This window comes from Mauremys reevesii, linkage group 5 (genome assembly GCF_016161935.1).
Source record: "Mauremys reevesii isolate NIE-2019 linkage group 5, ASM1616193v1, whole genome shotgun sequence".
Classification (NCBI taxonomy): domain Eukaryota; kingdom Metazoa; phylum Chordata; order Testudines; family Geoemydidae; genus Mauremys; species Mauremys reevesii.
Window position 1 is genome coordinate 13,512,843 of NC_052627.1, and position 22,123 is coordinate 13,534,965.

At 42.6% G+C, this 22,123-nt stretch overlaps 1 protein-coding gene and 1 long non-coding RNA gene across 2 annotated transcripts in view; one reads left to right on the forward strand and one right to left on the reverse strand.

Annotated features, from left to right (window-relative positions):
- LOC120406530 overlaps nt 1–22,123 on the forward strand; it is a 61,358-nt gene that overhangs the window by 29,426 nt on the left and 9,809 nt on the right. Inside the window, exon 3 of the long non-coding RNA XR_005599336.1 lies at nt 13,829–13,891. This is a non-coding gene — a long non-coding RNA (uncharacterized LOC120406530). The remainder of the gene's footprint in view (nt 1–13,828; nt 13,892–22,123) is intronic.
- LOC120406527 (CAAX prenyl protease 2-like) lies at nt 5,085–5,630 on the reverse strand. The gene has a single exon (XM_039541438.1). It carries the CDS (start codon nt 5,622–5,624, stop codon nt 5,085–5,087), a length of 540 nt encoding a protein of 179 aa, XP_039397372.1. The 5' UTR covers nt 5,625–5,630.

Here is a 22,123-nt window from a genome sequence, read left to right on the forward strand (position 1 = left end):
GCTTCCCTTTGATTTTCATGCAGTGTGGGAAAACGTGACTGTCCACCCTGCATATTACAGGAAGTTTGTACAGCCCACTAACACATCCTGCTGAGCAGTCACTTTGGTCTGTATGCTCCCAGCAACTGGTGAAAGCAACATGGAGGTGGCGCCTTTTGAAGAACTTCTCTTGCTTGAGCTTTGTCTCCTGTGTCAGGAAACAGACAGAGCTTCCGTGAGACACTGGTGGAAATTTTGGCAGAGTTTTTGACCCTGACACAGGTTATGATGGACGAAGAGGAGGAGGAGGAGGACACAGACATGGCAGACTTGATCTAGCAGCTTGCCCCCACCCTCCAGCATAAAAAGTCAGACAAGGGCAACCTTGCCGGTCCAGTAGTGGGTTTGCTATAGCCGTCTGGAAGCTGGTTACCCCGGACAGCTACAGGTCCACTGCCAGCCAGTTTGGTGTTGGAAAGTCAATGGGGAAAGTGGGGATGGAGGTTTCTGAGGCAATCAGGCATGTGATTTACCCCAAGGTGGCAGGCATAAAAGATATTGCTGAGGTAACTGCTGGCTTTGAGAAAGTGGGCTTTCCAAACTTTGCCTGGGCCATTGATGGGACTCGTGCCCATAGGTTGCCCTCCTCGAGGAGCGCAGGAGCACATGTATCACAAAGGGTGCGACTTCACTGTGACGCAGGACTTCGTGGACTTTTTCTACTGAGCCAGTTGTCTGGGGTTTTCTATGGAGTTGGCATCATTACGTAGCTACTGAAGAGATGCTAATCTCTTGGAGTAGCGTATTAGGGTATGTCTGTACATGCAGTGCTGCAGCAGCACAGGTGTACCGATACAGCTGCACCGCTGAAGTGCATGTGGTGAAGACGTTCTATGCTGACAGGAGAGAGCTCTCTCCCATCAGCATAAAAAAACCCACCTCTGCAAGCGGCAGAAGCTATGTCAGCATTCCCGCCAACACCGTGTTGTGCACACGAGCACTTATGTCTGTGTAACTTATGTCACTCGGGCCGGGGGGGTGGAATAGTCACACCTCTGAATGACGTAAGTTTTGCCACCATAGGCTGTAGTGTAGACAGAGCCTTAGTTTAAAGACTTGTTTCCAACGGTGACCCTAAAGGCTTATCTACACTTGAAACACTACAGTGGCACATCTGCAGCCCTGGAGTTGTGCCGCTAGAGCACTTCAGTGTAGATCCTACCTCCACTGATGGGAGAGGTTCTCCTCTTGGCGTAGGTGATCCACCTCTCCAAAGGCAGTAGCTAGACTGATGCAAGAATTAGGTCGGCTTAATCATGTCACTCAGAGGGGTGGATTTTTCACACCCCTGAGCGACCGTAGCTGGATCAACCTTATTTTTTAGTGTAGACCAGGCCGCAGCGAGATTAAAATGCAGCTACTGAACAAGCTAAAGCAAATGTGTGTTGTAAAATGTAGACGGCAATTTTTACTTTGATGTTCCTCCCTTCAGGCAATTTTTATAAAGACCTAAAAGAGCAGACGAATCTGTTCAGCAAATATATCCAATTCAGGTTTAGCCAGGAACTTTATTATTTTGATTGATTTAAATGTATTACTTTGTATAATAGATGGTAACAGTGTGGCAGCTGTCTAAAGTAATGGATTTTTACCTATATTCCAGTCACATTGCAATACTGGTTGAGTGAAGGCTATATAGCAACATACTCATTATAAACTCTACCTGCAGGTTTACGACTTGACCATAATAGTTCAGTCAGAATCTTGCTGAGCCAGGCCTCATCTTTCTGAAGGAAGAAATGTTTGCTCAAGCAAACAATAGATAGGGAAAGAAAAGTATGTGTGATGGAATCGTAGGACATATTTGTAAGTGACAGAACAGGCTCCTGGAGTCATTCCAGTCTGTTAGCTACGCACAGCTATCTAGTCCATGGAGCAGAATGGCTACAGAGGAGCAGTTATTTGGGATGAATTAGTATGCCTTCATAGGTATATACAGCTTACTACATTTAAAAAAAATGTTACAAGAATGTGAGGGCTGCAAGCTCTCAGAAGTTAGGAAATTCCAGGCCTGGGTGGGACATTCCAGTTCCAAAGATTTATCCAGTCCTCTCCTGACTTGGAGGGGCAGTTCCCACAGTTCCTTTTCTACCCTCTTGCCAGGGTGGGTGTTGCAGCACTGGAGAGGCTTAAGCAGGGAGCAGAGCATCTGCCAAAATGCCACCGACAAGCTGCGTCATCCAGAGGTGGCGTCGCCAAAATGTTGCCAATTTTCAGCGGTATTTCGGCGGCAACGCCTCTGGATGACGCAGCTTGTCGGCAGCATTTCGGCAGCGATGCCTATTGATGTCGCCGCTTGTGAGCGGCTGCTCTTCCGCCGCCACAGTCCTCAGTGGCTTGTCGTCTGGCACCCGCCGGACGAAAAAGCTTGGGGACCACTGTTCTAACGCTTTCATCAGTGTCCACTAGGACCACTGTTCAAAGTCCACTTTAAACATAAGTGAGGGTGAGGAGGAGGGGAAGGAACTTTAAATAAAATGAGGGGTGAAATTACATATGTTGAAAGCAGCAATTGAACTGACCAAAAAACCCAAGTCCTACAGAAAAGGATTAAATAAATTCTAATTCAAATTGCACTTTAGTGAGATGATTAAGCACATGATTCTGTCACAGAGGTCCCTGATTCTGTGACTTATTTTTTTTCCCAAGGCCTCTGTGACTTCTTCAAGGGCAGAGCTGCAGCCAGCCCTGGCGCTGCCAGAGCAGCTGGCCAGTGGTCGACCCTGGGGCCACTGGAGAAGCAGCCCCAGGGATGAAGCAGCATTCGGGGTTGGGTCAGCCCCTCTGGGACTGGAACAGTGCTCGTCAGCTCCTGTCGCAGCAACAGTATCGGGTTTACAATGGTGCCAGTGGCACCGTGGTGCAAGGCGCCTCAGTGCCCAGACCGTGGCCACCCCTGCTCCTCCTGCACTCTGCTTTGTGGCCCCGCTCCCACTTGCCCTGTTCCCCTTAACCTCCACACTCGCTCCCCCTAACCTCCCCCCGCCCATGCAAGCAGCAGGTGGAGCCTCGAGGGGAAGAGGCCAAGCGGGGGTGGGGCCTCAGGGTGGAGAAGGGGCAGGGCCCACAAAAGGTTAATCCAGCTTTGCACAGGAGCAGTAGGGTTAACAAGCCTCCCGGTTTTACCATAAGTCTCCTGGAATCGGGCTCTATCTCCCAGAGGCTACTGAAGCCAAACTGTGAGATTTTAGGCCGTTAAAAGCCCATCTGCGAAGGGAGGCTCCCTGCCTGCCCTGCCTCTGTGCTGCTACCAGAAGTAGCCGGCACATCCCTGTGGCCTCTGGCGGGTGCCAGGGGTCTCCATGCACTGCCCCCGCCTCAAGCACTGACTCTACAGATCCCATTGGCCAGGAACTGCGGCCAATGGGAGCTGTGGGAGCGGAGCCTGCAGGCAGGGGAAGCACACAGAGCCCCCTGACCCCATCCCCCAGGGGCCACAGGGATGTGCCGGCCGCTTCTGAGTGGCATGGGGCCAGGGCAGGCAGGGAGCCTCCTACCTTAGCTTGCTGCATCACTGACCGGGAGTCACCCGAGGTAAGCACCACCCGGCCAGAGCCCACACTCCTTACCCCTTCCCATACCCCAAGTCCCTGCCACAGCCCTGAACCCCCTTCTGCACCCAAACTCCCTCCCAGAGCCCGCATGCCTCACCTGCTCCCACATCCCAGTCCCCTGCTCTCGCCCTGAGCCCCCTTCTGGAGCCTGTTTTGTGTTTGCTGTCTGTGAATATTTTAGCCAATGAATTGGCTGTCAGGAATGGCTCTTTTTTTATCTAAATTCTATGTTGGGATTTGCAGAAAGAAAATGTGGCTTCATCATTTTGTATCTCTATAGATACCAGATTGCAACAGGGATAGTGTAAGCCCTCACCACTTGAGCCAACGTTTTTATTTAATAGTAAGTAGCAGGCTCTTGTTTTCCGTGGGCCAGCTAGGAACAGAGACATGATTGCACACACTTAGCCAGTGTATTACGTGCATCATTTATTAGACAAACATCTGAAGGCTACAGAAGTTCAAATCACATCTGAGTGTCGTTTTGTAATCCATCCATGTGCTGTAGGCAACAGACATGAGATATTAGATCAATCAGAGGCACGGGCAGGCAGAGATTAAACTACAATTTGAGCTAAAAGTGGTCTCCTTTCCTTAACATATCTGTGAGTCAGTCACTCCAGGATAATATGTCAATATCCACTTAAAAACAGGATGGATTGACATCACATTGATTTAAATCGAGGCTTTCTACTGGGTGATTTAAATCACTTTGGATACATTTTTTTCATTTGTACTTCAATTATTTTCTAAAGAAAGGTGCATTCTCATTGGTTGATATAACCATTAATGCATGTTGATTTACAGCTCAATGGAGCCTTTACACTAGCTTTGGTACATCATTTTACTACCTAGCAGGAAACACTATAACTATGTACATTTATTTAAGCAATTATATAGCTTAATATTTTTACGTTCTTCTTAATGGTATGTTTTTAGTATGTTTGAAAACCATGAATGATACATTGCATAATTACTAGATTAACTTTTTGCTTATGATTTGTGTCAAGCTGCATTAGGATGATAACTGGAACTTAATTAAGCATACAACAGCGCATACAATTTATTTTTACTAAACAAAACAACCTTAAATGTTTTGGCTAGATAAACTTCTTTTATCAAAGCATATTTCACACTTATACATAGATGACTTATTAAATGAACAGATGGATTAACCGTTGTCAGTGAATTTCAGGTCAGCCCAAGGAACATTTTCAGATATGTCTTAAAAAGTGATTGGACCTTAAGTTCCTACTTGCTTAAGTCTCTTGAAAATGAGACAACAGTCTCCTTAGGTTTTGGTTTTTTTTTCCCCTTCACCTTCCAAAGTACTTTAATAATAATAATAAAAAAAAATCTCTTGCTCTCAGTGGAGTTGGGGGGTTGCGGGGGAGGGTCTGAAACCCATGCCCCAGGTGTCAGGAGCGCACAGAGAAGCCAGAGCTGGCTGCAGACAGAGAGTAAATAAGGATGTCTCCAAAGAAAGCTGGGTCAGTCATGGGGTGCAGGAGCAGGAGGAAGCACCATGCCCAGCACGTAGAAGATGACAACAGTGAGGCGCTGAGGATGCTCCGGGGCAGCACAGATGGCAGGGAAGCCAATGTAGTTGCAGAAGGAGTGGCTTAACACAGGGCCAATCAGGCGTCCTGTCCTACTGAAGATGAACGCTGCGTAGGCCCCGAAGACAGCTGTGTATGAGAACTGGAAAGCTGCCGACAGGAAGATGCTGGTCACACTGCCCTGGTGGAACCGTAGCTGCTCAATAACGTGGTGGAAGTGAGCGACACTGAAGAAGAGCGGGCAGGTGAACATGGCTGGCCCCAGGCCAGTGCAAGGGATGAGCACGGGCAGCATACAGGCCCAGAACACCAGCTCCTCTGTCAGGGGTGTGGTCACGTGGTTGCAGAGCCAGCGCATGTCACTCAGGCACAGCACCCAGAAGGGAGAGTCAAACATGACCTTCAGTCCATCAACCCAGTCCCAGGGACAGTCCATTGAGAGCTGAATGAGGGGCCCAAGGAACAGGACCATGGTGAGCAACAAGGGCAGTAGAGTTGCTGGCACGATGCCCTCCACTCATTCTGCTGGGCTTCCTAGCAGGGATGTACCTGGCTTAATGCCTGTCAGCTCCTTCCAGAGCCAGACGAAGAGCGGCGAGAGGCCGGAGACTATCAGAACACTGGTGAATCGCTGCTTGATCACGGCCGGGTGGTCTCGGGGCAGGTGGCTGTTCCACACGCAGAGGCTGCCCACGTAGGCACAGGCCAGGCTGAGGCAGGCGAGCAGTGTGGCCCAGCAGAGCATGGGGGAGCCGGGGCCCAGCACCAGCCCGGCAGCGGGGACCCAGGCGAAGTTGGCCAGGCCCAGCGCCTCCGGCCCATCCGGGGCCACATCGGCTGTTACTTAGGCTATCCTTCAAATTTTTAAAATCAGTAGATCTCATCCCTTCCCTCCCTCACTTTCATTCATAGGCTGGATGAGAAAAAGCAGGAAAAATTGTGTTTTAACTCCCCATCAGTTTCTCAGCTTTGGTTGAATTAGTCCAAATGAAGAAAGTATTCTTCTGGTGCAGAAGAATCTACTGTTGTCAAAAGCTGGTTAAGCACTTCAACAGACTCTGGTTCCAGGTGCTTTAACTAGTGACCTCCACCAGTTCAGTGGTGTGACTTTCTTTAAAACATCAGCAAACGTGTTGCTTCAATGCTTCACCTCCAGCCCTGAAATTTATTATGGTTGGCATGACTGAAGGGTGATCACTAAATGCCCATGTCATAGCAGCAGCCTCTTCTTCATTAGTTGGGTAGCTACCCTTGTAGTTTGGGTAAAGAATATTGGCAAGAAAATGAGGTGGAATAAGTGCTTGAGCCATCCGATTCTTTACTGCCTGCAGTTTAACTTGGTTACTAGGTATTTTGTTCCTCAATGTCTCTTGAAGTTCTTTTAAAATTTCAGCAGCATGAGCAATACAGCAGCAATCTTTCTGCAATTTGTCTAAGACTATGGAAAATAGATTCAACACAACTTCTACGTTTCTCTTTAGTCCAATGTTGACTACTTTGGCTGTGATCATTCCATCTATTTTAGTCCCAATTTTCTTCACAAATTTTCATCAGAATAGGTCAGTTCTTAAATAGTTTAAAACAGTCAACCATTGAATTCCATCAAACATCTCGGGGGAGAATTCATTTAGATCCTTCTGCTCTCTTCATTGAAGCTGAAGCAAAGTGATTGTTATGGAAGTATTTTTTTGCAATTTCAACATTTTTCCTTTGTTCCTGGAGTTGTACTTAAGCCTTTGGTTACAACATACATCAAATAAGCCCTACACCCATATATTATTAATTTCAGATTCTGTTCATTATCTTCTTCTAAATTGCTTCTTTGCTGCATTTGCAGCATTTTCTGTAAGAAAGCTATTTACTTGACACTTGACTTTTTGTTCACAGTTTTATAGCTTTGACAGCTGCTACTTTTAAGTATTCTGCCGTATGGGCATTTCAGTAACATAGACAGTCCGGTTTGCTGTTGTCACACAAACACATATTACTGGATTATTGTGTGTATTGCGCCACCCATCAAGACTCAGATTAACAAATTTCTAGTCAATGATTTTTTGCACACTGTTCAATTTCCTTCTCTTACATTGCATTCACCAGTGTCTGCTCTGCCAGGTGGAGCCTGGTCAGAATGATTGAACCATGTCCATGAACAAGAAAAAAAAATTTCATAAATGAACCGAGAAATCTTCTCATATATAGAATCTTGCAGATTCCAATTATGAACTTCTCTGTGGTTCTACTAGATTAACAAAGTCTCTCTTTTTTTATACAAGTAATTTACTGTTTGACACATGTCTAGTTACAGCACTGCTGGTGGTACTAGCAGATGACTCTGAAGTTGTAGACGTTACAGATGATGGACGTTCATAACCCGTATACAGGGCTGGATTACTCAATAGGCAGACTAAGCATGTGCTTAGGGCACCAGCAAAGCAGGGGGCACCAAAAAAAATGAGATTTTTTTCTAAAAAAAAATTGATATTTGATATTTCAAAAAAAGCATGGAAGCAGTCATCATGGGAAAAATCAGAACTTTGTTAGACTTCCTTACACTACACTACATACTCTTCCCGTTTTTCTGTTCTCTTTTTATTACTTATCCCCATCTAAACCAGGGGACTGTCCTACTAATGTAGATCGAAATAATGCGAGGAAATCAGATCCTGTCATGTATTGCAATAAATTTGTTTTATTATTGATATTCTTTTGTTATACATCCTTGATTCATTTTTATATAAATTTATATACATAAAATAGTGTATGGTGTGTGTGTGTGTGTATATATATATATAAGTTCAGATAACTGAGATAAGGGGCAGGATGAAACATAACCAACTGAAAGGAGCACAGAAATGTAAACTGGGGGAAGAAAAGAAACAAAAAACTAGTGAAATTTTCCAAAATCTTCCAAAGCTGACATCATTTTTCAAAGTGAATCCATCAGAAGCAACATCTTCTCTCAGTAGCACAGACATCGTTCCAAAATCTGTAGGTGTTTCAGAGACTGACCCTTCTTCTATTGGTGAAGCAAACACCATTCCAGAACATGTGGATGTGTCAGAGACTGTAACTGATCATCCTACTCCCGGTGGTAAAACAGACATTGTTCTAGAAGGTGTGGATGTGTCAGAGACTGAATCTGCTCATGCTGTAAATAATAGGCGAAAAGATCCTGGTATGTGGGTTGATTTCAGTACCGATGATGTAGCTTACTGGATAGATCGTGGACCGAATGATTGTCAAAACCACACTGGGCCATTTGAGAAATTACATCAGACTCTTACCAATGGCAAACAAACAAGATATTGTCCACAACAAATATTTTTCGGCATGAAAGCGAATGGTGAGAAATGCACTACTGTATTGACCATCAACAGGGTCTGGGTACTGTTTTGTTTGCAAACTTTTTGCATATAAACCTTCAACTGTTGATTGTTGTCCGGTGGCAGTAAGGTTTTTCTCAACAGTCGAGTTACTTTATACATTTTTCTCTGCCTCAACACACCGATGGGCAGTTCTTAAAACCTATTTGGGCAATGATCATGTGTAGAAATCTCTTTCTAATACTCACTAGAAGGCACATACAATGGCAACAAGTGCAATTCTGGAGTCCTACTCAAAGATTGTGGATGCATTAGAAAGAATAGCTGAAGACCAATCACAAAAGGGAGAAACTATATGAGAGGCAGAAAACATTGTAAACAAGATGCAAGAACTAGAGTTTGTATTCACGTTGACCATGTGGAATGAAATTTTACAACACTTTTACCACACAAGTCAAGCTTTCCAAGAAAAAGAATTGGATTTGAAAACATGTGCAGATCTCTGTCAATCATTAGCAGACCACTTACACACTTTGAGGAATGATTTCGAAAGATTTGAAGACATATCAAAAGAGATCTTGCCTGATACTAACTACAAAGAAGCCCAGTCCAGCAAGCAAATCAGGAAAAAACAAGCAAATGATAGCAGTGCAACAGAAACAGCATTGAATCCTAGAGACAAATTTCACGTATCTACTTACTATGCTATAATTGATACACTTGAAGCTCATATGAAGAGGAGAGATGCAGGGTACAAAGAAGTATCAAGTAGATTTTCTTTTCTAAATGATATGGACTTATCTGATGAACAATATTCACAAGGCTCCCAAAAGCTAGTTGACTCATACCCTGTTGACTTGAACATGAATCTCTGTGGAGAAGTACGGCAGTTCCACTGTTATATGCATGCAAAGTTTAATGAAACAGGAAAAATGAAATTCAGTCACATTGAGCTGCATGACACAGTACTGAAAGACTGAATACAATGTGTATTTCCAAATGTAGAGGTCGCACTACGTGTTTTTCTAACATTGATGATTACTAACTGCTCCGCAGAATGCTCTTTTTTTTTCTCAGCTGAAAAGAATAAAAAACCCTCAGAACAACAATGTGTCAGGACCGACTTGATTCACTTTCCCTATTGTGTACGGAGGTGGACCTGCTTCATCGCGTCAGCTTCGATGAACTTATCCAGAATTTTGCAATCAGAAAATCTAGAAAGAAGCTATTTTAATTTCTACATAGCAAAACTGGGCACTGGCTAGCCTACCTGGGCTAGCTTGAATCCAGTAGGGTGGGTAATTACGCAGTGACAACAGCTCAGCTTCAGGGCAGGTAGCATGAGGCTGGCACAGATCCTGGGTACGTACTTGGCTCCCTAGCCTGCTCTGATGCCTGTGGTGCACAGTCTTCACTGTTAGTGTTACTCACCCCAGCTGGTTTCAAGTTAGCTCAGGTAGATAAGAACATGCTTTGCTATATAGACAAACCTTAGACACAGAGAGCTAGGTCTGACAGGGGAAATATGTAATGTATGTAAGCAGGGTGGATAAAAATCGTACATCTAAGTTTTGTGTCATTTTGAAAAATAAAATTTTTATTTTACGGTATAGTATTGTTTTTATTTTGAATTACATATGGGAGACACCATAATCTTTTCTGTGCTTAGGGCCTCTAAAGGTCTTAATCCAGCCCTGCCTTTATATCTAAGCTAGTTCTGGCGACAAAACGGTTTTGAACAAAGTCATTCTCACTCACTGCGTATAACTTAGTGTACTGCTATTAAAAATGAGAGTGTAAATGAAAGAGTCTTCCTACTGCAGCTGTTTGTACCAGTTTGTTTAAATTATTTAATTCATTCTAAATCATTTTTACTGGAAAAATAATTAGCAAATCCTAAGGGTTACCTATATCTACTTAAACCCTTATCTCTTGCAACATACCAAACAGCTTGAAAAAAATTGTTTTAAATGTAAACATTCATAAATGGCTAATCAAACTTTACTTTTAAATAAGAAATCTTCACCTAGCATGTTTGATTATCTTGAGCAATAAAAAAATCATTTCAAACATCCAGCAGGAAAAATAAAAATGTAATCGATAAATACCCCCCGACAAGCATACCAATTATATTTGGACACAAATATTTTGAAAATCATAAGCAAGCCACGCAAACCACAAATTTAGGACAATCTATGTTATCATTCACTGGCATAGTAAGACATGGTAGGCAGCCCACAAGGACGGGGCAAAAATAAGTATGCTAGCCAGTTGCTCTGGGTTGTTCAGACATGTCCACATCATCTTCTGACTCACTGCCTTCTGAGACACACGTTTCATTCTGACACCCAAGCCTTGCATCCCTTTGTTGCACTGTTTACATTTGGCATGTGTTCCTTTTTTACACAGAGGTACTGGAATTTACTGAAAATATTTCCAAATAGGATCTCTTTTTAGGATTTGCAGCCATGGCCGTTCCTTCTCCAGTTCCCAGGTGTTGTGGCTAGGGGCAGCACTCTGAAGAATACTGTCCCTTCTTCCCATAGTGTCCTGCTTTGACACCACTGGTGTGGCTCCTTTTTCTGGTTGCACACTCTGCTCCTTCTCCTTTGTGATATAACTCCCCATCCCCATCCCACCCCCAGGAAAACAAAAGAACTAACAGTCCAAGACTTCTGCTCCTGTACCTGCATTGCAGTACAGTACTCTCTGACTTAGGTGTATTATCCCCCCTGCTCCTGCCCCGCACTTTCCCCATCTCCATAGAGCAGGGGGAGGACACAACATGGCTCAGGGTGCAGGGAGTTTGCTGGCAGCAGCTGCTGTCTCAACTTGCTGATCTACTTAAAAAGGCAATGTACCTAGAGTGGGGTCAGCCTCCTTAAAGGGGCAATGCACATATCTCTCTCTCTCTCTCTCTCACACACACACACACACACACACACACACACACACACACACACACACACACACACACACACACACACACACACACACGGTCTGTGTCTCTTTCTCTGTCTGCCATGCTGTCCCCCCTTCCTCCATTTGTGCTGCCTTGTAGAGTGTGTGGCTACATTAACAATGAGTTAACCCTTGAGGGCTCAGCCAAGTGCTAGTTCGTCTTTTAGCAGTAAGGCATCCCCTGGGAAATATCCCACCCTCTGACTTCACCACCTCAACCAAGCTTCATAATCATCATTGCTGTGTACAATATTTGTTTGTTTAAAACTTTGTGTGTGTGTGTATGTGTGAATAATATTTCCCTGGAACCTAACCCCCCTTATTTACATTAATTCTTATGGGCAAATTGGATTCACTTAACATCGTTTTGCTTGAAGTCGCATTTTTCAGGAACATAACTACAACGTTAAGTGAGGAGTTACTGTATTTTATTCTTTTAGACACAGAGGGCAGCAGTTGAGAAATTAATGGATTTCTGTTTGTTTGTATCTGTCTGTGTACAGTTGCAAGGAGACAGAAGAAGGCTGTTTACCTGATGTATCCTGAACTATCCAGAAATAATGGCTGGTTGTTATTGGGTAGATCAGTGTTATCCATGAGCTAGAAAGTAAGTTTCCATGGTGGGTGGAGTCATAAATGTTCATAACTGGAGAACTAAGCCAATCAGAGCTCGAGGGGGGGGGCAGAGAAGCTATAAAATAGGAGTAGGAAACAACCCAGGTGGCTTGGTGGATGATCCTGGAGTCAAGGCCAGGTCCCAAAGGTAATAAAGGTAATAATTGGAGATATACCAATCTCCTAGAACTGGAAGGGACCTCGAAAGGTCATCGAGTCCAGCCCCCTGCCTTCACTAGCAGTGATGACTTTGCCAGGCTATTGAACCCAGTAGCCCAGCCCCTGGGTCTCCCACGGGTCAAGCCTTAAATACAGTACATGTCCTCTTGTGTCATATTTATAAAGCTTGACCTCCAAAGTTGGCTGCTTTTTTCCCCGATTTTATTTTTTTATATATATATATAATTTGATAGAGGCTCATGGATTCAGTATATTTATTTTTTATTTTAAAGTTTTAAGAGATTATAATAAGTTTAGGCCTTAACATATTTTGTATTAAATTCAGGTTTCATTTTAAATGGGTTTATTTTTAAATAGAAAAACTAATTTTAATTTAAATAACAAAATAAATAAATATTAATTTAGATAACAAAATTTAAAAAATCAAAAAAAATCAATTTTTATCCACCTTGCTTACATACATTACATATTTCCCCTGTCAGACCTAGCTCTCTGTGTCTAAGGTTTGTCTATATAGCAAAGCATGTTCACTAACAGTGAAGACTGTGCACCACAGGCATCAGAGCAGGCTAGGGAGCCAAGTACGTACCCAGGATCTGTGCCAGCCTCATGCTACCTGCCCTGAAGCTGAGCTGTTGTCACTGCGTAATTACCCACCCTACTGGATTCAAGCTAGCCCAGGTAGGCTAGCCAGTGCCCAGTTTTGCTATGTAGACCTACCTGAAGGTTCATGAGCCATCTGGGGTGTATTTCTATTTCTGCTGAAGTTCCATAAATTCTTATTTGCACTGATGAATATGATGCCTATATATTCACAGCCACAGATGGGTAAAGACCATCAGTCTTATTTCCCCCCTATTGGGGCACCAAACGTGTAGCTCATAGCTTGGCAAACTAGTTTGTAAAGTGCTTTGAGATCTTTTTATTTACAAAGCTGTATAAACTATACACTAATCTTCCATCAGGAAGCAAAAATGATATGTCTTCCTTTTTAGATAGCAAGTCAGAAAAAAGACTGTTCCCACTCTTACTGAGGATTAGAATAGTAGGTTTTCCTGTTCGTGGGCTGCAGAATCTGCTTGGACCTGCATGTCAACCAATGTACTGTCATGGTAACCTAAATGTATTACTGTCTTGTAGAGAGAGAGAGAGTGTCTCTTTCAAAAATTTGAAGAAATCCCCACACACGCACACGTGCCAATAATCCCCTACAAGGCGATAAAATGTAGGTGAACACAATTTGTCACAGAGGTAATGGGTTAGTTGTCCTTGAAGATATATAAACACAAGAGTATATATTTTCATTGGAAATTCACATAACCTCTTTGATAAGAATGGATCACCTTAGGGGAAAATATTTTCCAGTGGTTTAGCAGTCAGTTGGGTTAATAATTTAAAGTTGCAACTATATAAAATTACATGGTTCAAAACATTTATACACGTTTTGAATGATATTGTCAAGAAGCATTTACTCACATATGTTTGAAACCTTTTTGACTCAATTTCATTCATATTTCTATTACATATAAGGTAACTTTTTTCTTAGACTGAGCTGACTTCTGATAAATGTATATGCTTTTTATTCTCATTTGTGCAGCTCTACTAGATTAGACTTCAGCAAGTTAAGCGAACAAGACAGATTCTGTCAGCCCTACTCACGGTGAGTAATACGCTAATCTTCAAATCGCCCAATTGAAATTAAGGGGACTACCCAAGGAGTGAGCACTACTCACTGTAAGTAAATCTGGTAAAATCTGATGGTAAGGAAAGTTCTACAGTGAAACTATATTTTTAGACTACTGTAGCGGGAGAAAAATTGTATGCATAATGGAGGGGGGTATTAAAAGTGCAATAACTGTTATATCGGCCAAATCCTGCACCGACTTCATTCGGTTTGCATAAGGTGTAAGTCAAAGCAGGAGTTGAACCTCGTGACAAAGTTTTAGAAGCTGATAGTATTTTTACTGTGTATGTATATGAAAATATACATTTAGAAATTTTTTAAATACTAAAGAAGTGCTTGCTAAACACACACACTCTAAGGGTTGCTTCTGAGTTTCAGGGCACACCCACAAATATGTATTTGAAATACACCGATGTGTTAGCAGAAGGTTAAAATTTATGGGCCCATTTCACTGTTGCCCTGCACCTTATGTAGTCATTTATACCAGTAACAAGTGGATATAAAATGCTATCAAATCCTAGGCATGTATCTAATTTCTGCTGCTCTTGATAGGTTTCTTGTGTTGAAAACTTAAAGCTCTTATCCTAGTTCCCAGTTGGCAATATCACTAAGTCAGTTTACAGACTGGCACAATTTATGATGATTGCCAAGCTCTGTTCAGAGGAAGCCAAAGGTTTAATCATGAGGAAGCTCAGATGTGTCTGCCTGCAGCTGGCACAAGCTTGTGCGGATTAGAAGGTCTATTTCATATGCTCCAACGGGCTGATCATTCATCACTCATTAAACCCTTTGGAAAGGCTCCCATTGAGTTCACTGGGAGTTGGATCAGGCACTGAGTTAAGACAAAAAGAACCCTTAAGGTATAAGAGAAATATGCTTTAGTTCATTGCTGTATATATATTTTGTGTGGAATACTTTTTCCATTACTCACAGGTGAAAACAATTGGACATGGATTTTCAATACTCATGGAGGAAAGGATCCCATGTCTTTACTGTTCACAGCTCATTGCTCCCAGTGCTTTACCTTCTTCATCTCAGTAAATATATTATTTATTCTTGTTACTGATTAACAGGATTCTATTCACAGTGACAGGTCTTAATATCGCCTCTGAAATAAGAGCATGAGTAATGTCAAATTCGCACATTCAGATTTCAAATCATTCCTCCTTCACAATTCATTTTTTGTGAACTGGAACTGGAATTGGTCAAATTATTTGTTGTTGATAATTTCCATCACATTTTGGAATTTTTTCTTTAAAAAATTATGAATACTATCCCTAGAACTGGAATTGGTCAAATTATTTGTTGTTGATAATTTCCATCACATTTAGGAATTTTTTCTTTAAAAAATTATGAATACTATCCCTAGAACTGGAATTGGTCAAATTATTTGTTGTTGATAATTTCCATCACATTTTGGAATTTTTTCTTTAAAAAATTATGAATACTATCATTACTCTAGTACTCTGTAAATGACTCAATATCTTTCTGCAAACAGCTTATTTGATTGTTTTAATATTGATGATCAAATTTATTTAGGATTTATTCTCATTCTTCATGCAGCTGTTCTGAAAACCAATGGAATTGTACCTTTCCTCCTGTCTCTTCTCCTTACTTACCTTCTCCATCTCAGCTCCTAAATGAGTTAACTAGTTACTCCCATTAACGTCTCATGTTGAAGCATGTTCTTAAGTGCTTTGCTGGATCAGGCTCTTAACTACCAGTATATTGGGAACTACTAGACCTCTATGACCCTTTTTTCTAATTTTATTTTCTTTATGCTTTTTGCTAATGCTTGTTCATTTTTTTCCTTGTATTTGGCATGCATTGTTGCTTCACTCATTAATGTTTGAGGTGGTTCTTAATTACCCTTGTCTTTAAAAAATTCAATATTTCTTTTCTGTTGCATGCATACTTTGTTCGTTTTGGGGGAACAAGGAGAGAGTGCTCTCTTTTTAGAAATAATTAAAGAAAAACAGTTGTGAGGAGGGAATCTTTAGAAATGGGAATACATAGATGTGAAAGCCAGTCGAGCGGAAATAGAAGGGAGGCAGAGAAGTGTGATGCACAGAAGACTAGAGACAGAGCTCTGTATGAGAAGAGATTGGAAAGACTAGGAATATTTAGAAGGGAGATCAATAAGAGAGGACATGTGTTATATGTACAAACTAATGAGTAATACAGTGAAGGCAAATCAAGTGTCCCTATTTACACGTACACTTGCTGAGCATCCACCAGCGCCTAGTTAATTCACTTTGAACTTTGGGAAATCAGCACCTTTTGCAAAAGTGAACCATTGATTCCTAAGCGTGGATTTAGGAGTCTCGGCACCCATTTTCTAAAAACTTGGCCACAGCATGTAATTTCTGCAAGTGCACAATATTGGGCTATATATTGAGTACACACTGGAGCTAGTGCAGGATGCTGGTGCTTGCGTATGACGTTTGTACTCTGGGTTCAGTATTGGTTGCCAGTCAGTGTCCAAGTGAAATTCAGGGTGTTGGTATGACTTACGTAGCCCCCTTGCCAGTTTAGGCTTTTGATGGTAGCAGCTCCCAGCATCATAAAAGCTGAACTGAGATTGCCTGCTTCACCTGCGCTTGAAGGGGCACAAATGGCCTGCAGGGCCTGGACGAGGAACCCAAAGGACAAGCTAGGCAACCAACTGTAGGCCCCAGATAACCTGCACATGTCTGGGACTGCCCCAAAGTGGGAGCTGAGCCAGAGCAGAGACAGTTGTGTGTGGGAGAGCTAGTTGCAGGGGATTGGGTTACAGCAGCAACCCCAGAGTTTTGCCTGCAGCAAGCGGGCAAATGCCATTTTGTTTCTCTCAGCCAGAGGGGCTTGAGACTGACCTGGCATCCCCAGCTTCACAAAGAGACAGAGGCTCAAAACTGTGCTGCTCCTGTGATGACTGACTACCAGCTAGACCTGGTAGGTCTTCAGGAGCCAGAGGACAGCAGAGGCATTGGTTGGATCCTTGTTCATTTGATATCCTTGATTTGCTGTACTTATAAATTGTATTGTCTTAGAGGCTGTATGGGTTGCCTGTTACTTTGAGCCCAGCCACCAGGTAGAGGCTCTAGGTGCAAAGAACTCAGGGCCCAGTGGTCCTAAGGTTGGCCACCAAGCCCCTGAGGAAGGAGGAATAGCTGGACCCCTTGGAGATCAGGGGTGTCTCAGGAGGGGGCTAAATTTAAATCTTTAAGGCTGAGATATTCGGAGAAGCCTAAAGGAGTTAAATACCTAATGGTTTTGGGCCTGGTTACCTGAGGAAACTACCTCTCTCCCTGTGCCACCCTGCCACAGGTGAAATTAGCATGTACTTAAGTCTACCTCTAGAAATTTGAACTGTATTGAGTGCAAGTCTGCAAATATACATTGGGCTTGGCTACACTTGCAGGTGTGCAGCGCTGGGAGTTAAAGCTGTCTTCGTACAGCTGTGTAGGGAAAGCGCTGGAGTGTGGCCACACTGCAGCATTGTTGGGAGCGGTGCATTATGGGCAGCTATCCCAGCGTTCAAGTGGCTGCAACGTGCTTTACAAAAGAGGGGGGGTGGGATGGAGTGTGACAGGGAGCATGGGGGGGGAGAGAGAGAGTGGATTTTTGAAGCCGACAGTGTCAGCTCCCTGCCTTGCAAATTCCAACCACTTCCCCAACCCCTCATTCACTCTTAAATGCAAATAGCCTTCAGACCAGATAAGCAGCTGCTCCGACGGACTCCCTTTCCCCCCTCCCCCCCACCGTGCTGTTTCTCTCCTCAAGCAAACACTAGCTGTGGACATTCATCCCCCTGCCTGCCTCATTCACAGCAAACAGTAGCTGTGTTTTGTTTTTTAGATAAGCAGCTCCGGAAGCCCCGAGTTCACAACAAAACAAAGAGAAGCATCATAACAAAACAAAGAGAGTTCTTTAGTTAAAAGCATTATGGGAAAATTCCGGAGGTCAGTTACAGCATAGTAAGATTAATCATTGTTTACACTGGCACTCCAGCGCTGCAGTCGTTATTCCCCAGGCAGAGGTGAAGTACAGCCAGCGCTGTAGCCAGGGAGATACAGCGCTGTATGTGCCTTGCAAGTGTGGACGGTGAGTGAGTTGCAGCGCTGTAAAGCCACCACCAGCGCTGCAACTCTCCAGTATAGCCAAGCCCATTATGGAAGCTTCCACCACAGTTCAATAATTACGAAGTTGAGTTTTGCATCTAAAGCAGAGATATAACCAGTTTATGTATGGGAATTACAGTGCTTATTTTCTGAATACAGAACAAATTTTCTAAGGCCCTACAAGCAAATCTGTTAACTAGTTTAGGAGCTAAAAAATAATTTTTATAGTGGGTTCCTTTAAGAAATTTAACACCCTATGTGATAGCACTACCTTTGTCCAAAAGAAAATAATACCAACTCTTCAGACCTCACATATAGTTAAAATTCATTGAAATGTCATATGCTCAAGCCACATTTGATGAAAAAATATAGGATTAATGATCACTTTTTGCTGTTTTTCTTCATAATTAAGTTTCTTCTTCAGCAAGGCTGATGAATTTTGTTCTTCTGCAGAGAATTCCACAAACAATCGCCTTCTTTCAAAAAGGCTGCCCTCTATTGTTCTCAATGAATCAGAAGCAACAAGGTGCCTTCAGGGAAGATGTTATCTCTCCTTTTTCAAAATGGCCACTACCTTATATCGTTCCTAATGGGAACTGTTATGTTGCATAGCAACTTGAGTTCTTTCATAGGGACCTTCATCCTGGGTGTTCATGTATCAGAGACCCCTAATGGTCATGCTATTTAGCACCTCTCAAAATAACAATACTTACAGAAGTCTGCTAGAGAAATCACACAATTATATATAATTGGCTGACAATTCTATTTCAGTATAATCAGGCTGCAGGGGCATTTGTACACTTATTACCCAAATGTATAATCTTTACCCTGTGGTTGAGAAGGAGAATAAGTGTAATTTAAATAATGACTTCACAGTTATTTGTCAATAACTGCACAGTGTGCAAATTTCTGTACTCTGGTTGGCAGAGGGGCATTATTAGCCTGACAGAGTCCAAAGATATGCATAGTTCTCAGGAACTCTGTGTAACTTTCCAGAGAATAAAGAGTCCACCGTCACAAGGCTACGGCTACCTTAAATTTTTGAAATGGCAGTGTGATGTTTCAATATGCAAAGAACAAAACATACTTCCAGTTTAAATGGAGTTTGAGTAAGGAAAGCACCAGCAGGAATGAGCAAAAGTAAGATATCTATGAAAGAACACAACATGTCTTCTCTGTCACAAGCTACAACAAATTGGAGAACAAAGTGTCTGCTGATTGTTGAACTCTACAATAGGAGAGTTCTAAGAATGGCCTGACTGCATTGCTATATACAACACAAGTATCAGCATTAAATCTGTCTGGATGAAAAAAATAGTGAACAATGTCAATATGTAAAGTATCAGAGGGGTAGCCGTGTTAGTCTGGATCTGTAAAAGCAGCAAAGAATCCTGTGGCACCTTATAGACTGCAAAACATCTGTTAGTCTATAAGGTGCCACAGGATTCTTTGCTGCTTTTACAATGTCAATATGTACTATAGAAAACAGACCATCCCCTCACAGCATTGTTTAACATAGGACCACATTGACATTGTTGGAAATAAAATGCATTCCAGCATAATACCACTACATCTTTCTGCAGCTAGGAAATTGTCTTTACCTGTCTTTCCTCGATGCTGGCTTCACAGGAGAGTGAATATCTTCAATGTCATTGTTCCAAAGTCTCTTAGTATTTGCAGTATGAGAAAGAAGCTTCTTGAAGAGAAAAGAAAGTTGGGAATATGGCAGCAGTGAAAGAAAATTAGAGGAATGCATATGGGGAGAAAAACAGATTAAAACACTAGTAGCAAAGGAAAGCAAACCCACTTTGGCTACAACTGACCAGAACCTGAGAGAAAAGACAGTTTATTGTTGCAGTAGGTGAGAGAGTCACTAAAGAACCTGAGTTAAATGAAAGTCACTATAATGGTGGAACTTCTAAACTGAAATTTTTGAATACTTTGCAGCTGCAAACTCCATATGGAGGTCTTGATATGTACATTTTCACTTTCCATATTGCGATGGGAGAAAAAATTTTCATCCTAATATGAGCTGACAGAATTGGAACAGACACATGTTGGTCTTATGGAAGTACTCTTGTCACACTTTTATCTGGATTCATTGTTAATTGCTGAGAGATTAGTTTCATTCAAGAAAATAAAATAGGGGTAACTGGTTTTACAATGTACAACAGCCTGTACGGTGAGCTTCTTGAAATGTCAATGAGGTGCTCTGTTAAATGATGCTATGAGACGCTGGTCTGTTTTCTACAGTACAGGACTGGTAGTACAGAGATGCCTGCCTTGGGTCTTGCATCCCAGAAGGCTGTAGAAATTGCACTGTCTATGAAACTGCTACAAGAGACTTCTGAGAGCTAAATGTATCTCCAAGAAGTACAAGAGGACAGTTGAATCATCATCTGGTACAAAGGAATGCTACCAATGTGGCAAACTAGGTAATTCAGAAGCAAAGTACTGGTATAAAGACCAGACGTGCCAACAACATGGTGAAAAGGATCCCATTGAATGCACATTCATAGAACCATAGAATCATAGAATCTCAGGGTTGGAAGGGGCCTCAGGAGGTCATCTAGTCCAACCCCCTGCTCAAAGCAGGACCAAACCCAACTAAATCATCCCAGCCAGGCTTTGTCAAGCCTGACCTTAAAAACCTCTAAGGAAGGAGATTCCACCACCTCCCTAGGTAACCCATTCCAGTTCTTCACCACCCTACTAGTGAAAAAGTTTTTCCTAATGTCCAACCTAAACCTCCCCCTCTGCAACTTGAGACCATTACTCCTTGTTCTGTCATCTTCTACCACTGAGAACAGTCTAGATCCATCCTCTTTGGAACCCCCTTTCAGGTAGTTGAAAGCAGCTATCAAATCCCCCCTCATTCTTCTCTTCTGCAGGCTAAACAATCCCAGTTCCCTCAGCCTCTCCTCATAAGTCATGTGCTCCAGCCCTGAATGAAGACTGACTGCAGGAAAGACTGTCTCTTTTTAAAAACAAAACAGAACCACTTGCAATAAGAATGTGGCCTGGTCTCGACCTAAAGTGAGGTTCACCTAGCTACATCATTCAAGGGTGTGAAAAATGAGTTAGTTAAGCTGATCTAAACCCCAGTGTAGACATTCTAAGTCAATGGAAGAATTCTTCCATTGACCTAGCTACTGCCTCTCGAAGGTGTCAATTTACTAAAGTGACCGAGGAACCCTTTGAACCCCATGATATACCCAGGGAGACACAAGAAATGTTGCTTTGCCCCAGTCACGTGACATAAGTCAGATTTAAAAAGATTACTGTCCCTGTTAGATGGCAGGAGTTAGTAGCCATTGGCTACTGGTACCGTGGTGTGGCAAGGGAAAAAAGGCTGATATTCTCTGCAGCAGGATCAGAAAGATGTTACAGTATGATTCCTAAGAGGTGTAAGAATCCTTGGCTCCCACAGGAGTTTTGGGTGCTCAGTAGCCATCAAGTTCAGGCCCATGAAACAAATAACTTGGAACAAGAAAGGTCTTTGCATCTCCTCTTATGCTGAAGGATCATGGCCTAAGAATTCCCAAACATAAATGTGAAATATTTACAGGTACTCCAGCAGCTGATGCAAACTGATGAATATGATATGGCTGAGGACTCATTGCTAGGTATGGGGTGTTAACACACTTGGATTCCAATTTCCCAGTACAATGGATTTGTGATGCCTCCCTATATGGGGTGGAAGCAGTCATCCCACATGATACCAACAGGAAAACCATTTGCTTGTGTTTCAAGGGCACTGAGCAAAGCACAAAGCAACTCAGGCAAATGTAAAATGGAAGAGTTGGGAGTGATCTTTGCAGCATACAAGTTTCATCCGTACCTCTATGGATGAATAGCCTGGGAGAAACAAGACTTAATCAAACTTCCAAATCCCAGTGCATAAAGTTAGGCAACTAAATAAGTGGCCTGGGAGCAGCAGATGCCCAGGACCTCTGATAATCAGACTGCTCCCCAGTTACTTAACTGCCCAAGTGTTTACACTCAGGTTTAGAAATCTGAACCATAACCTCGCTGTGCCTCTGTTAAACCATCTTAGGGTTAAATGTTTGTAATATTGATATCCTGGAATGAAAGGCATTATGGA